We start from the raw sequence: 17,260 nt of genomic DNA, 5'->3' as shown, positions 1-17,260 counted from the left end.
TTCTGCAAGTCAGAGGTCTAAAATGAACCCCCCAGGGCTGTGATCCTTCAGGAGGCTCCAGCTGCTACTGCTGCTGCTAAGTCGCTTCAGTCGTGTCTGACTCTGTGTGACCCCATAGACGGCAGCCCACCAGGCTCCCCCGTCCCTGGGATTCTCCAGGCAAGAACACTGGAGTGGGTTGCCATTTCCTTCTTCAATGCAGGAAGGTGAAAAGTGAAAGTGAAGTCGCTCAGTCATGTCCGACTCTTAGTGACCCCATGGACCGCAGCCTACCAGGCTCCTCCGTCCATGGGATTTTCCAGGCAAGAGTACTGGAGTGGGGTGCCATTGCCTTCTCCATCAGGAGGCTCCAGGGGAGAATCCAATTCCTTGGTCTTTCTGGCCTCCAGTGGCTGCCTACATCCTTTGGCACATGGTTCCCTTCTTCCATATCAAAGCCAGCAACACAGCTAGCATCTTCTCTTCTGACCTCCTGCTTTGCTTTCTTTCTCTCTCTCTCCTCTTTTTTTTTTTTTTTTGCCTCACTGTGCAGCTTACAGTGTCTTACTTCCTCAACTAGGGATTGAACCCATACCCCCTGCAGTAGAAGCACAAAACCCCAACCTCTGGACCACCAGGCGTGTCTCCCTCCTGCTGCTCTCTTATAAGGAACCTCTCTCTTAGATTAGACCCAGCCCAGGATAACCTCCCCATCTCAAGATCCTTAATTGAATCACACATGGAAAATTTCCATTGTCATGTAAGGTAACACTCATAGGCTCTGGGTATTAGGACAAGAACACCCTGTGGGGGTAGGGGGGCTTATCCTGTCTTCCATAGGATCCTTGCTTCTGTTTTTCATATGAATTCTCATTTATTAAAGAAGTTAAAAGCTGGGGTATCATTCAATTTTTATTTGTTTTCAGTCTCTGGCAGGACATGACTCATTGTAATATTTTTATGCTTTATTAACCTGGCCTAGTTTCAATGTTTTAAACTATATGCCTTTCTGATGGGCATTGTTTTATAATTAGTTGGGTCACCAAGAGTTTTCACTCCCAGAGTGACAGGAGAGTGAGTTTGAAAATTTAGATTTCTTCTTCAGGACAGTAAACTAAATATTTATTTTGGAATAAATGGTTGTATCATCTTTCTAATTGGAAATTGTGTATGACAACAGGTGCTAGTTAGCTGCAGGATTCTTCTTATACATCACTTCATGTAAGACCACAAATGCTGATGGGGCTTTTCCATTCATGTTATAGCTTCTACTGTTTCTAGGACAATTTAACTTCTAAGTTGTCTTAATTATTTGTGGTTTACACACACTAAAAATGGCAGATATCTATACTTTGCGAACAGAAATATACTTAACAAAAAACCACAAAATATCTATCTGTATCTACACAGTTACATATAAGCATTTTCCTACTTACTTGAGTAAATACATTTAAATGTAATGGTAATAGTCATCCTTCTTTCACATTACAATTATATTTTTGTACATTTTCTTTATATTCACTCTTTTCTTATGAGCTTCATGGCCTTTTTATAAGCACAGCTTGCTTTACTTAATGACTTTTGCTATAAATGCTCACAACTTGACAAACGGTTAAGCTGGTCCTTTTTTCCTTTTAGCACTGCCCCTGCTATTTTAAAAATATCTTTGGCTTCCTAGCAACAACAGGGTGTTACAGACTATACTGATTTTACCCTGCCGAAGGACATGGAATTAACTAGCCTCTGGTTTGTGGTTCCTTTTTTAGGTATAGCACAGTATTAACACCAAAATTTGGGCACTAGGGATGCTTACAAATGTTGAGGGGAAAAAAGACTACAGCTATCACCACTGCCATGGCACTGCTCTTGGTAGTGACTGTGTTGTAGCCATGCGTTCTGGGAAACAAACTCACTCAGAAGGACAATGCAGATAGTGGAGTGCAGTTTATTACACCGGCGGGCCCAAGGCAGAGTCTCCTCTTAGCCAAGGACCCCCACCAGCATTTGTGAAAATCTTTTATACCCATGTGTATGTGTCCGAACCCACCACTCCAAATTCCTTGAGACTTACATAAACCAAGGAAAATACAATCCCAATAACCCCATCATTCATGTGCTATGTGCTCATGTGCTCAAACAGTCAAACAATTAGCCAAAAATCAATAAACCCGAGGTTACACTCTGAGAGATACAGAAAAATTTATGGCCTGTCTGGAGGAAGGGGTGATTAGTGTATGTTTTCTCTTAGGCAATGAGTAACCTAGATACGATCTTCAAGGTTCCCCTGTCTGGAGGGGGTCTTATCCTTCTGTTGTTTTCATAGGCACTAAACACAGAGTTCAGAGTCCACTGGAAAGGTGGCCGAGCATGATCAGCATGAACAGGCCTAAGATGGAGTCCAGGCCCTATGAATTCCTTCTTCAACTGAACTGAAAGGAAAATACAGCAGACCCTTGAACAACACAGGAGTTAATCCACATATAACTTACAGTCTACCCTCTGTATCTGTGGTTCCTCAGCATCCATGGATTCAACCAACCATGGACTATATTCTAGTATTTACTGTTGAAAAGATGCACTTACAAGTGGACCTCTGCAGTTCAAACCCACGTTGTTCAAGGGTCAGCTGTACTTCTTTTAAGTGTGTGAGATCTTGTTCTTTCCAGCATAACATATTGTGTTGTTATCCCTTACTTTTCTTAAAGTCTGAGAGTTCAGCCACTACCAAGACTTTCCTCCTCTACACGGATCCATTGTTCCACCCAGAAGCAGAGTATCCCACTCTGCTGCCACCTCCTCACTATCTCTGTTTTCTAGGACAATGGTTCTCAGCCTTGTCTGTAGATTGGACTAACTTGGAGAGCTTCACAAATATGGATATGAATCCCCCACCACAGCTTCTGGTTTAAACTTCCAAAGGGCTGACTATGGCATCAGCATTTGTACACCTTCATAGGTGATACTAGTGTTCAGCCAAGATCAAGAACCCTTCTAGGAGGTGTTGGGCAACCTCAAAAAGCAGACCAGTCACTATTTTATGAGATTATACCATAAAGGTCCCAGGGATACAAAGTCCAAGTTATAAACAGGGCAAGTAAATACCTGCTTGCCTGTTGGCTTCTTTGCTTCCTGAACTCTTGGGATTGTTCAAGGCAGGGAACGATAACTGCCCTTTTTCAATATTCTTGAAAATTTCAAGTGTATAGGGCGTTGACTTCTCCAGTTGCTCTCCCAGTGTTTCCCTTGGTCAGCCTCACCTTTCTTCAATTTTTCCTAATCTTGCTGTAATTACTTCAAAGCTTTCAAAAGCCTTGGTTTTCTCAACTATGAGATTAAGATAACATTTACAAAACAGGGCATTGTAGAGTTCATGAACCAAGAGGTTGGCAGCCTACAGTACTAGTTCCCTAAAACTATCTGAGAGGCTACAACAGAAGTCAGGTCAGTTTTTCTGACTGGGAGATTCCAGAAAGTCAACTGCAATCTGCTAATCCAGATTTTTTTTTAATCCCATCTCTACACACTGAGGGAAGTGATGCATATTTAAAGATGTCCTTTGGGGTCAAACACCCCTCTACTGCTCTCTGATAGGATTTTAACTATCATAAAATTAACCAATTCTTCTGAAAAAGGAAATTGATAATTGTTTATAATTATATACCTTATTGGGATATCTACCGCCATCTAAATAACTTTCCCAACATAGAGTTTAAAACCTGTATTATGTAGTATGAAATGTCAGTATTTCTGTACTGTGAAGGAAATTTGTACTGTGATCTTGAAAAAAGGGGAGAAGATCTAAAATTCTTTTAATATAATAGCCTATGTCTTAGGACTATGGTTCAAAAACTTTGGAGGGTTATCTGAGTTACTTGGGGAACTTGGTAAAAGTACAAAGACCCAGCCTACTCTATTTCAGGAGCTTGGACCTCTGTGGTTTATTATTCACTTAGTTCTAATATACACCCAAGTTTGGGGACCATTTCCTCAGGGCATGAGACTGATCAAGCTAGGTGGTAACTCTAAAGATGGAGGCTTTAATGGAAGAGAGTAAATGATTCATTTTTCAGGATTTGAGGTGCTTTTTTCTTTCAACTGAACTAGAAAGTATTCTCTGCCAATGAGATTGTGGACATAGTCCTCTGTCATTGTGGGCTGCCATCCCTTGATCTCTTGATTTCTGTGGAGTGGGGTGAGGCTGGTTAGGTTTCAAAGAAAAGAAGGGATGGTACTTTTGAAAATATGGTGGCATCAATTTCCTCTTTATAAGGAGTCTCGAACTTTAATATGCAAGTGAATCACCTGGAAACCATGTTAAAATACAGATTTTGATTCAGGGTGGGGCCTGTGATTCTGCAGTTCTAATAAGCCCCAGGTTAGATGCTGATACTGTTGATGTGAGCAGTGAGGTTCCAGCTTTGGTTCTTAACCTTGGCTGCACACTGGAATTTCCTGGAAAGTCTTAAAAAGTGCTGATCAATAGGTTGCACCTCTAGAGATTATATTTTTCTGATGAAATTGATAGAGATTATGGCCTGGGCCTCAAGAGTATAAGAAATTCTCTGGGTGAATTTCATATGCAGCAAAAATGGAAGATCCTGACCTTAGTCAACCATCAAATATCACCTGTTTCACAGGAGAAACTCTGAAGTGGCTCTTTTAGTCACCTCTTTCAAACTGCAATAAACAATGTGCTTAGACAGCTCAGAGCACTGGTTTCCAAGTCTTGACCCCCTCCCCTGATGCCCTGCCATACGAATTTTTCATCTGAAGTTTTAAAATAAGAAAATAAAGACAACAGAGTCAATTTCATAAAGCTAAATCAATTCAAGCTCCAGGATGATTTTTGAAATTAAGTCATTCACACATTTTTTGTTGTTAAAATGTCTTCTTTTACTAAATGAAGATATTAACATATTTTATATGTTTATTTGTTTGTTTCTCATGTCCTTAATTTTCTAAACAAAAAGTTAGAAATCTTATGTTCATTGCCATATGGTTTTAGAAATTTTGCTTCCATGAAATCTGAAAATCTGGAAGCTATGGGTATGAGAAATTAGGAAAATATGAAAAAAAAAATGAGTCCAAGGACTTACAGTGGTTAGGACTCTGCACTTCCGCTGCAGGAGTCATGGGTTCCATCTCTGATCATGGAACTAGGATTCCGCGTGCCACACATCTCAGCTGAAAAAATAAATGCAAGTCTAGAAAATATTGTTGCTGGAATATGATTTTCAATCTTTGATTGTCTGATCTCTTGAAGAAAGGAATTTTTTAAGAGGTGCTTGAATTTTATAAGCACCAACAGTTTTCTATGGACTGAGTTCAGTCCATATCAGTTCAGTTCAGTTGTTCAGTTGTGTCTAACTCTTTGTGACCCCATGGACTGCAGCACACCAGGCCTCCCTGTCCATCACCAACTCCCAGAGCTTACACAAATTCATGTCCATTGAGTTGGTGATGCCATCCAGCTATCTCATCCTCTGTCATCCCCTTATCCTCCCACCTTCAATCTTTTCCAGCATCAGGGTCTTTTCAAATGAGTCAATTCTTCACACCCGATGGCCAAAGTATTGGAATTTCAGCTCCAAAATCAATCCTTCCAATGAATATTCAGGACTGATTTCCTTTAGGATGGGCTGGTTGGATCTCCTTGCAGTCCAAGGGACTCTCAAGAGTCTTCTCCAACAACACAGTCAAAAGCATCAATTCTTCGGTGCTCAGCTTTTTTTATAGTCCAACTCTTACTTCCATACATGACTACTAGAAAAACCATAGCTTTGACTAGAAAGACCTTTGTTGGCAAAGTAATATCTCTGCTTTTTAATATGCTGTCTAGATTAGTTATAACTTTTCTTCCAAGGATCAAGTGTCTTTTAATTTCATGGCTGCAATCACCATCTGCAGTGATTTTGAAGCCTAAGAAAAGAAAGTCTGTCACTGTTTCCATTGTTTCCCCATCTTTTTGCCATGAAGTGATAGGACTGGATGCTATGATGATAGTTTTTTGAATGTTGAGTTTTAAGCCAGCTTTTTCCGCTCCTTTTTCACTTTCATCAAGAGACTCTACTTCTTCGCTTTCTGCCATAAGGGTGGTGTCATCTGCATATGTGAGGTTATTGATATTTCTCCCAGCAATCTTGATTCCAGCTTGTGCTTCATACAGCCCTGCATTTTGTATGATTCAGAAAATGAAGATCATGGCATCTGGTCCCATCTCTTCATGGGAAATAGATGAGGAAACAGTGGAAACAGTATCAGACTTTATCAAAAACAGCTCCAAAATCACTGCAGATGGTGACTGCAGCCATGAAATTAAAAGACGCTTACTCCTTGGAAGAAAAGTTGTGACCTAGATAGCATATTGAAAAGCAGAGACATTACTTTGCCAACAAAGGTCCGTCTAGTCAAGGCTATGGTTTTTCCAGTAGTCATGTATGGATGTGAGAGTTGGACTATGAAGAAAGCTGAGTGCCAAAGATTTGATGCTTTTGAACTGTGGTGTTGGAGAAGACTCTTGAGAGTCCCTTGGACTGCAACGAGATCCAACCAGTCCATTCTGAAGGAGATCAGTCCTGGGATTTCTTTGGAAGGAATGATGCTAAAGCTGAAACTCCAGTACTTTGGCCACCTCATGCAAAGAGTTGACTCATTGGAAAAGACTCTGATGCTGGGAGGGATTGGGGGCAGGAGGAGAAGGGGACGACAGAGGATGAGATGGCTGGATGGCATCACTGACTCAATGGACGTAAGTCTGAGTGAACTCCGGGAGGTGGTGATGGACAGGGAGGCCTGGTGTGCTGTGATTCATGGGGTCGCAAAGAGTCGGACACGACTGAGCTACTGAACTGAACTGAACTTACTCTGCATATAAGTTAAATAACCAGGGTGACAATATACAGCCTTGACATACTCCTTTCCCGATTTGGAACCAGTCTGTTGCTCAGACATATAAAAAGGATTAATTTTCCAAATATACGATGATTTAAATACAAATCCATAAAATGCTTACTAAATGCATACTAGCTTTAGTTTTTATACAGTTTCTTTTGACATGGTAATATCACCAACTACTTTTTGATCTTTCATCACGAACAAGGCATCATACTATGCATCTTATGTAGGCTATCTCATATAATCCTCACAACAACACAATGAGATAGATACCGTTATAATGGCTTTCAGTTCAGTTCAGTTCAGTCACTCAATTGTGTCCGACTCTGCGACCGCATGAATTGCAGCACACCAGGCCTCCCTGTCCATCACCAACTCCCGGAGTTCACTCAGACTTACATCCATTGAGTCGGTGATGCCATCCAGCCATCTCATCCTCTGTTGTCCCCTTCTCCTCCTGCCCTCAGTCCCTCCCAGCATCAGGGTCTTTTCCAATGAGTAAACTCTTCACATGAGGTGGCCAAAGTACTGGAGTTTCAGCTTTAGCATCATTCCTTCCAAAGAAATCCCAGGGCTGATCTCCTTTAGAATGGACTGGTTGGATCTCCTTGCAGGCCAATGGACTCTCAAGACTCTTCTCCAACACCACAGTTCAAAAGCATCAATTCTTCGGCGCTCAGCCTTCTTCACAGTCCAACTTTCACATCCATACATGACCACTGGAAAAACCACAGCCTTGACTAGACGGACCTTTGTTGGCAAAGTAATGTCTCTGCTTTTCAATATGCTATCTAGGTTAGCCATAACATTCCTTCCAAGGAGTAAGCGTCTTTTAATTTCATGGCTGCAGTCACCATCTGCAGTGATTTTGGAGCCCAAAAAAATAAAGTCAGCCACTATTTCCACTGTTTCCCCATCTATTTCCCATGAAGTGATGGGACCAGATGCCATGATCTTTGTGTTCTGAATGTTGAGCTTTAAGCCAACGTTTTCACTCTCCTCTTTCACTTTCATCAAGAGGCTTTTTAGTTCCTCTTCACTTTCTGCCATAAGGATGGTGTCATCTGCATATCTGAGGTTATTGATATTTCTCCAAGCAATCTTGATTCCAGCTTGTACTTCTTCCAGCCCAGCGTTTCTCATGATGTACTCTGCATATAAGTTAAATAAGTAAGGTGACAATATACAACCTTGACATACTCCTTTTCCTATTTGGAACCAGTTTGTTGTTCCATGTCTTACAGATGCAGAAACCAAGTTATAGAGAAATTAAATAACATGTCCAAGGTCACACATCTAGTAAGTTAGAGAGTCAAAATTACAAAGTCTCACTTATAATAATAACTTATTATAAGACTAACTTATAATAACTAACTTATAAGGTATAAGGATACCCTATAATAATGACTCTGTATTTAATAAAACTAGTATCATGAGAGATTTTCCCTTTTTTGCCATTATAAAGAGTTCCTTAAAACTGAAATGACTAGAAGCCTCTGCTGTGGGGTTTCCGTTTAATAAGAAATAAGACATAATAATGAAAAAAGCAAGATTTTAAACAAAAAGCCATTCCTGTTATTTTTGTAAGGCTATAACTTTAGCTGAGGGACTGCCATCACTCTAATATATGGAGAGAACTTAAACTCTGGATCCCAGATTCTCATTCCAGGTTTTTATCATCTGCAGATATGAGGCAATGTATTATAATGGTAAGATCATGGACTTTTGAAATTAAACTGACTTTGGTTTGAAGATGAGTTCTTCCAACGTAATTAGTTGTGTGAGCTGGGGCAAGTTACTAAACTTCTTTGTAGTTCAGGTCCTTCAGCTATAAAATTTGAATAGTTATATCCATCTTCACTGCCCAACAGAGACAGACGTCCCATGTCAGGCAGAATGGCCCAGCTCTGGGGACCCCACTGTGCTTGGCCCTTGGTGGGAACAGGCTGGGGAGGTTGTGGCCTTGACAGAAATGCTGTGGCAGATCCCAAAGGTGCAACAGGTGGGGGCTGTCAGCTAATGGCACTCCTTCCAGAAGGTTCTCTCTTGAAAAACAATCTGTGTGTGTACCTCCATGGTTGCCACACTGCTACTTTCTATTTTGTAGTGAAACTGCATACTTGAGGGGTGATGTCCCCCCTCCCAAATGCCACAATCCAGTTTACTAATTTTTCTCTATATATCTTGTCTTTGGTCTTGTCCCTTTCAACTTTACCAATTGCCATATATCAATTATAGTTCATCATTACAATTGATAGGCCCACAGTTGGCTTCTTAGCACTGCAAAAAATACTAAAATCAAGGCTAAGACATCAGGGGAACAACATCTGGCTTCTGTAATGACTACATATTTATCATTAGCTTTTAAACCTGTCATGTTGATAGGTAGTTGTAACAGTAGAAATTCTCATGTATTAGCATTTCTTATGACTCTTTAAGATCCTAAATTAAGAAGGAATTATTAAGCCTAATCAACTTGGATAATCTTTTCTTCATTTGCCACAGTGTGTTGTCTAGCATGACAGATGCCGTGCTGGCGCGAGTGTACAAACAATCAGATCTGGACATCCTGGCTAAAGAAGCATCCATCCCAATTGTCAATGGGCTGTCGGATTTGTACCACCCTATCCAGATTCTGGCTGATTACCTCACGCTCCAGGTTGGGTTACTTCTTTGCCTCACACAAGAGCAAAATCAATAAATAATTCCTAAGTAGCTCTAAATGGAAGCATTTAAATTGTGGTACTGGTGTTTTGTTTTCAAATAACATCTTGGCAGAGAAGCATAGCATATGTGTACAACTTGATATCCAAGGAAGATAGGGCATTATTGAAAACAGACTAGAAGACACTTCAGTTCTCAAACCTTTGCTTTTTGGGTGCCATATTTATTTAACACAGTGGATGAACAGGGAGTGCTGGAGCACAGAAAATGGAAACATCTTTATGTCATGCATAATACGTCAGGTTCTATGATTTGGAAGTGAAGACTGATGGAGAGTGCTTTGAATATTCAAAATGGCCAATTACTAAATCACTTTCTGAGAAGAAGGCCATTTGCTATTATTTTAATAAACTGCTTAAGACTGGAGTTAAGAGCATGTAGAATTCATAGAATGGACGTGCAGATTTAGCCTTGTCCCTTCAAATTATGAACCTGAATAACTTTGAAAGATTCATTCTGTTGGATTGGCCACAGCCAATCTACATAGTCTTGCCACTGGGAATCCTAACAACCATGGTTTCTGCATCTATGAACTATTCTGGGAGACAGGGCAAACTGGACAGGTCCACCTTGCTCCTCATTTGAATATGCCACACACATGTAAATGTGAGGTTAAACTCAAAATGAAACTCTTTGATGATGAAGATAAGATGAATGCAGAGAGGATATACTATGTTAGACACCAAGCAGCTGTTTGTATGTATGGCTTTACGTATATGCCAGATAATTTAATGCTTCTCGCTGGGGTTTCATCATTCCTGTTTATATATTCATGAGGGACAGTGAAATGTTCTGTTCCTCATATTGTCCCCTGCAGGACCTGGTGCAATGCCTTCATAACAGACATGCTCAAAGTAGGAGTTGAATGAATAAATAGCAGCTTGTTAAGAGCATGGAATTTAAATCAGATGGACCTGGATTTACATCCTAGCTTAGCCACTTAACTAATTTGTGATCTCCAAATTAGTTAGCCTTTCTCTTTTAAAAATCTTAAAATCTTCACACTTACATTTAAATCTCTTTACATTTGTTAATATATAAATGTATACAATATATGAAACCTACAGACACTTCAAGAAAAGTAAACTAAACACCCATGTGCCCATTATGCAGTTTTGGCAAATCTTACTTTAGAATTTTTTGTTTTTAAGTAAAATATTACAGGGACTTCCCTGGTCGTCTGGTAGTTAAGACTCTGGGGTTCCACTGCAGAGGGTGCAGGTTCAATCCCTGGTCAGGGAACTAAGATCCTGCAATCTCATGCAGTGTGGCCAAAAAATATTATGGGTAGATTTGAAGTCCGCTGTGTAACTATCTTTGATCCCATTTCCTCCAACCCCTCAAAGACATTTTATCCTGGTGTTTGTATTTATGATTTCCAAGCATGTGTTCATACTTTAACTGTCCATGTCAATATCCATAAGAAATCAAGTATATTAATGGTTTTTCAGCTATATAAACAGGAACATTCTCAATACCCATGCTATATTGTTCTAGGTGCATTCTATTTCCCCTTTTTTATTCTAACAAGTATAAGCTTCATAAAAGCAGAGATTTTTGTCTCCTTTGTTCATTGTTATATCTCCAGGGCCAAGGACAGTGTCTGGACATGGATGGTTCTCAATTTGTTGAATGAAAGAACAAATGCCACAAAGATTCAGATTTGCGATATAGGAACATATGAATCTTCATATGTTCATATGATGTCTTGGCTTATATATTAGGATATTTTTTTTGTTATTAGGACTTCTTTTTGGTGATTGTACCTTCATGTTATCAAATTGCTCTGTATAACGCAAAAAAAAGAAAAAGGAGTTTCTTCATTCCAACAAAGATGTGGACTGTTTCTTTTATAGTAACTCTAATAATTGTTTCACAGAAGTGGATTTCCTCCTGGATGTAATTTCCTCCATCCCTTGCCTTTCAGGAACACTACGGCTCTCTGAAAGGCCTTACCCTCAGCTGGATTGGGGATGGGAATAACATCCTGCATTCCATCATGATGAGTGCGGCTAAATTCGGGATGCACCTTCAGGTGGCTACCCCAAAGGTAGGGAAACTTTCTGCCTTGAAACTAACCCCCCTTGGAAATCATTCCCAGATACAATCACCTAGTGAAAAACAGACCTCTCTTCCATTCAAGGAGAGCACAGTTGAGGCCACAAAATTTAGGTTATGTTGCTATCCCTACTATTATAGCTATCCAGCCTCTTGAGTGTCCAATTTCCCATCTCTACAAAAAGAGATAATCTTGGCTGATGCCTTTCATCTTGTGAGTTTCTGTGTTAAAAGCATGTCTGAATTATCCCTTTGAATGCCCTGAAACCAGCCATTATGATAACTGGCTTTCTTGTGTATTGCTACCACAAAGGCTGAAGAATATAATGAAATCCAGACAGGCTAGAAATCTCAAGGCATGGGGAAGATGCTGTCATTGTTCAAATATTACAGTTTGGTGAAAACAAATTCAATCAAATGTGAAGGACACAGTGATGGCGTCTGCATCAGCTCAGTGCTTCAAAACTCAAATCCAAGGGTCCTTCAGCCTTTTAAATCTGAATCCTGGCTGTGAAGCTGACCTACCCTACTTCCTATCCTGCTGTTAATCTCTCACAGGACGTATGGGAATGGGAACAGGCCTTCTTTTATAGGTCCAAAGTAACCCTTTTGATATACAAGAAACTAGTAATAATTGTTGTCTGTGAGAAATGAAGCTGGGAGGTTCAAGGTTAGAGGTAGGAGGGAGACTTTATTTCTGCAATATATCCTTTTATATGGTTTAAATTTCTTAACATGTAAATGGTTTATGTACATGATTACATAAGTCCATAAATAAATACACTAAAATTAAAAAGTGCAGATCCTCCTAGGAGAAGCCCTATGTTACAAAACTCCCAGCTTCGAGTATAGGATTAATAGATGCAAACTAGTATATATAGGATGGCTACACAATAAGGTCCTACTGTACAGCACAAGGAAATATATTCGCTACCCTGTGATAAACCAGAATGGAAAAGAGTATGTATATTATATGTTTACATATATGTATGTATGTTCTTTTTATATATAATGGAGTCTTCTTGCTGTGCAGCAGAAATTAACACACTGTAAGTCAACTAAACTTCAAAAAAATTCTAAAAAAGATACTCCTAGCTTCATACAGAATGAGTAGGCCTTTTAGAGGATAAAAACTAATCCTACAAGTGACCCATACACAAATCAGTTCTGAGCTATCCCCACAGAACCTTTTACATAACCCATCTCTACTAAGTTCTTTTCTTTGTTACGTTTCTATTAGTTATGATTTCTGATCAGGAGTCTTTTGGAAGGAAAATGCCCCTAAATAGAAGACATTGCAGAAACAAAGGACAGAATTGACCTTTCCGTTAAGGGACGATGATTTATAATATTGTGCACCAGTGTGTTTCTGGCTGAGCATGTGTTTGCTCTCAGTGGTCACTGCCATAGTTCACTCTGATAACCTAAGACATTCAGAGGTGAGTGTGTGAGGCCTAAAACTCACTCTCTGTTTCTGCTTCTTGAGTTTAAGATTGACTAAGGGATTTCTTTGGACATGGGACTATCAGTGCTAAAACCAGGAAGGCCACAGGCAAACTAGAGTGATCTGGTCACCCAAATGTCATGTCAGGCACAGTGCTTCAGGCTGATCCAACAAGTGAGCTCTGGAGTGTTGCCCCAACCTGAGACAGGGAGGATGGGCTTTTATCCTTGGAACCAGTCATTGGTCAAGGGCAGCATGGAGAGGTGGGTGGTGAATCCTCTGGCACTTTTTTTTCTTTGTTTTTTACTAGCTTCAGATTTTATCTTTGAATTCTTTTTTTTTTTTAATAATTGGAAGATAATTGCTTTACAGTATGGGCTGGATTCTGCCATACAACAATGTGAATCAGCCACAAGTACACATATGTTCCCCTCCCTCCTGAACCTCACCCCCCACCCCATCCCACCCCTCTAGGTTGTCACAGAGCATCAGGCTGAGCTCCTTGTGCCCATACAGCAGCTTCCCACTTTAGCAGGAAGAGCAGCTGGGGAGTCAGAGGGCCATTCTAAAGAAGAGCTGAGTGTTAGGTATTAAAAGCACACTGATGGGAACTTCCCTGGTGGCCAGTGGTTAAGAATCTGCCTGCCAATACAGGGGACTCAGGTTCGATCCCTGGTCGGGGAAGATCCACGTGCCACTGAGCAACTAAGCCCATGAGCTGCAACTACTGAAGCCCATGCTCTAGAAGCCTGCACACCACAACTAGAGAGTAGCCCTCACTCATGGCAACTAGAGAAAGACCTGGTGCAGCAGTGAAGACCCAGCACAGCCAAAACTAAATAAATAAGTATATTTAAAAAGCACACTGAAAAGGGAAGAGGGGGCAAAAGATACAGATCAGGGTCCTCTGAGGGCCTCTGGGTAGAGCACCAGCATTATCTGCTGCATCCTGCCAAAACCAAATGCAACAAACAAGGCAAAAGAAAATGTCTTCCCCTCGTGTTCTTGCTGAACCAGTTCAAGTCAATGTACCCTGCTGCCTTAGTCTCCCAGGACTGCCATAACAAATTTCCACAAACTGGGTGGCTTAAAACAACGGAAATGTATTCTCTCACAGCTCTGGAAGCTAGCAGTCCAAAATCCAAGTGTTGGCAGGACAACACCCCGCCACGACCACACACACACACACACACACACACACACACGTACACACACACACACAATACCTCTAGGGGAGGATCCTTCCCTCTCTTTCCCACTTCCGGTAACTTCAGGCATTGCTTGCCTTGTGGCTGCATCACTCCAGTCTCTGCCTCCATCCTTCCTTTATTCCCATTTTCTCTGTCCACACGCTCCTCTTCTTATGAGGATAGCAGTTATATTAAACTTCAGCTAAGCTCAGTCGCTCAGTCGTGTCCGACTCTTTGCGACCCCATGAATCGCAGCACGCCAGACCTCCCTGTCTATCACCAACTCCCAGAGCTTACACAAACTCATGTCCATCGAGTCAGTGATGCCATCCAATCATCTCATCCTCGGTCGCCCCCTTCTCCTCCTGCCTTCAATCTTTCCCAGCATCAGGTCTTTACAGATGAGTCAGTTCTTTGCATCAGGTGGCCAAAGTATTGGAGTTTCAGCTTCAGCATCAGTCCTTCCAATGAATATTCAGGACTGATTTCCTTTAGGATGGACTGATTGGATCTCCTTGCAGTCGAAGGGACTCTCAAGAGATCTTCTCTAACACCACAGTTAAAAAGCATCAATTCTTCGGTGCTCAGCTTTCTTTTTGGTCCAACTCTCACATTCACTGGAAAAAACCATAGCTTTGACTAGATGGACCTTTGTTGGCAAAGTAATGTCTCTGCTTTTTAATATGCTGTCTAGGTTGGTCATAGCTTTTCTTCCAAGGAATAAGCATCTTTTAATTTCATGGCTGCAGTCACCATCTGCAGCAATTTTGGAGCCCAGTATGACCTCCTTTTAACTAAGTACATCTGCAAAGACCCTACTTCTAAAAAAAGGTCACATTCTAGGACTGGTGGTCCAATGGTTAAGAATCCACCTAGTAGTGTAGGGTATGTGGGTTCGATCCCTGGTCAGGGAACTAAGATTCCACATGCCTTGGAGCAAATAAGCCTCTACTAGTGAGCCCACATGCTCTGGAGCCCACATACCACAACTATAGAGACTGTGGCTTGCAATAAAAGATCTCACATACTGAAACTAAGATCCTGAGCATGCAACTAAGACCTGACACAGACAAATAAACAAATATATTTTTAAAAGGTCACATTCTGAGGTTCTGGTGGGGAATAAATGTTTGGAAGACATTCTTCTACCTAATACACTTGCCATAGAAGAAATGCCAGGTAGGCAGCATAGGGTGTCACCCTATTGTATAGAGTAAACTTTGGGTACTCAGAGAGCTAACTCTTATAAGAGAGAATTCACTCTCATTCAGCAAAAACTGAGATAAAAGGTCAGATTTGACATGTGAATAAGGTAGTTCTTCATTTTATGGGAAAACTTAGCACACTCTTACTGCAAATCTAGTCTGAGGAAGGGCTCTATATTAATGCAAACAATTTTACAGATAAAATATATATTCACAATGATTGTTCCCTGCTATAAGGTTTTTTTGGAAAGGTTTTATTCTGTTGGGGAAATACATGATTTAAACATTTTATTGCATGTCCGAGATGTTTTATTAACATCAAAGGGAAAACTTCCAATGTTACAGAGTAATTTCAGTATCGTTCTTATGCAGAAACTCATTTAAATGATAACAAGCACTAAAACCTGGTTAAATCTGGGTGGGAGTAAGAGTTTTCAAAAGTCTTCTGGAAAGTCTGAAGTGTAGAAGGTGCTCCATCAATTTATAAGTAGACCCATTTCCTTTAAAGATAGAGCTAGCTTAAATTTATTATAAATTTAAGAATCACTGAAAAATTTCCAAGGCCATAATTAATCTATTTCCCCATCCTTTAACCAAGAATAACTTACATGTTTGAGAAAACATAAATTTGTCCTGGATTGTAAAGTTATTTCATAAACTATTGATGGTAATGATTTTAACATTGTTCTAAGTGAGTATTTAGACTGAACTGGGTCTGTTAATCACCTTCATCTGGTTTTAAGATTTATGTCAAAGCCAATGAGTGATTTAGTACTGAAAGCTTAGCTGTGAGTAAAGAATTCCTCTTTGTATTCTCAGTCATGGCCCAATGCATGCAAGGTTGGGTGATTTTGTAATTTCCAAACCACTCTGTTGGTTCTCTAAGTACTTATTGATTCCTTCTCTAAGAATGATTATACTTGGAAGTATAAAACCTGCTTTCCAGAGGGAAGGCTGAATTTTCAGGGCAGGAGGTACCTGGGGTAAGAGCCAAGCCTCTTCATTTATGTTTACCAGTATGAATGGTCACAACATGAGTTGCTAAATTAGCAAGCCTTTATTAATTACCTTCCCCAAATATAGATAAACAAAGCTCCAGAATTTATGGCTATTGAGGGTGATAAAGCTGCAAAAAGATCTGCAGGAATCATCACCATCTGATAGCTTCTATCCTCAAGAATTTTTTTTATTGAGAGAAGGAACTATGATAGATAAACATGTGTAAATAAACACAATTTCCAATGAATAAACCTGAACATCCCTGCTGTGGGCTGAGTTTCCTGAGAAGCAGACTCTGACACAGAGTTCAGCCTGCAGGTTGTTGATGACGGTGTGCCCTTGAGAAGGGAGGGGAAGGAAACAGGAGAAGTCAAACTGTGATGCAGGCCCGAGAGCAGCCTCAGCTGACCTGATAGAGAATTCTAGATCTGAGATGGTCATTTAAGGGTTGTTGCAGGTTGGGAGGAGGGAGTCAAGTTTTCATGTCCCCCTGTCAATCAGTCTCAGAATGCAGGTGGCCTTGGAAGGGTATGCGACCTTGGGTGCGTCAGCTCTCTGCAGCTGTGCCAGTGCCCAACTAGGGCTGACAGCTGAAAGCCACCTTCCAGGGGATGCGCAGCAGCTGGAGCACAAGTCCATTATTCATGAAGGGGATCTGGGTGGCTTACCACACCCATTGCTGTGCCCTGCTGAGAGTTTATAAAAAGAGGCATAAATCAATTCCAAGAATTCAGGAAAATGAGAAAGATGGGGAAGCTGAGAATAAT

The 17,260-nt window shown here is 40.6% G+C and overlaps 1 protein-coding gene across 2 annotated transcripts in view; it reads left to right on the top strand.

Moving 5' to 3' along the window:
• The window catches only part of OTC (ornithine transcarbamylase), a 73,592-nt gene that overhangs the window by 40,920 nt on the left and 15,412 nt on the right, over nt 1–17,260 (top strand). The window contains exons 5-6 of one of the 2 annotated variants that reach the window (XM_068962140.1): nt 9,379–9,532; nt 11,525–11,647. In XM_068962140.1, coding sequence (XP_068818241.1) covers nt 9,379–9,532; nt 11,525–11,647 — 277 coding nt within the window. The remainder of the gene's footprint in view (nt 1–9,378; nt 9,533–11,524; nt 11,648–17,260) is intronic. The other variant, XM_068962141.1, reaches the window with a different exon arrangement.

This window comes from Capricornis sumatraensis, chromosome X, assembly GCF_032405125.1.
Source record: "Capricornis sumatraensis isolate serow.1 chromosome X, serow.2, whole genome shotgun sequence".
In the NCBI taxonomy this organism is placed as follows: domain Eukaryota; kingdom Metazoa; phylum Chordata; class Mammalia; order Artiodactyla; family Bovidae; genus Capricornis; species Capricornis sumatraensis.
This window is presented reverse-complemented; position numbering and strand designations above follow the sequence as displayed.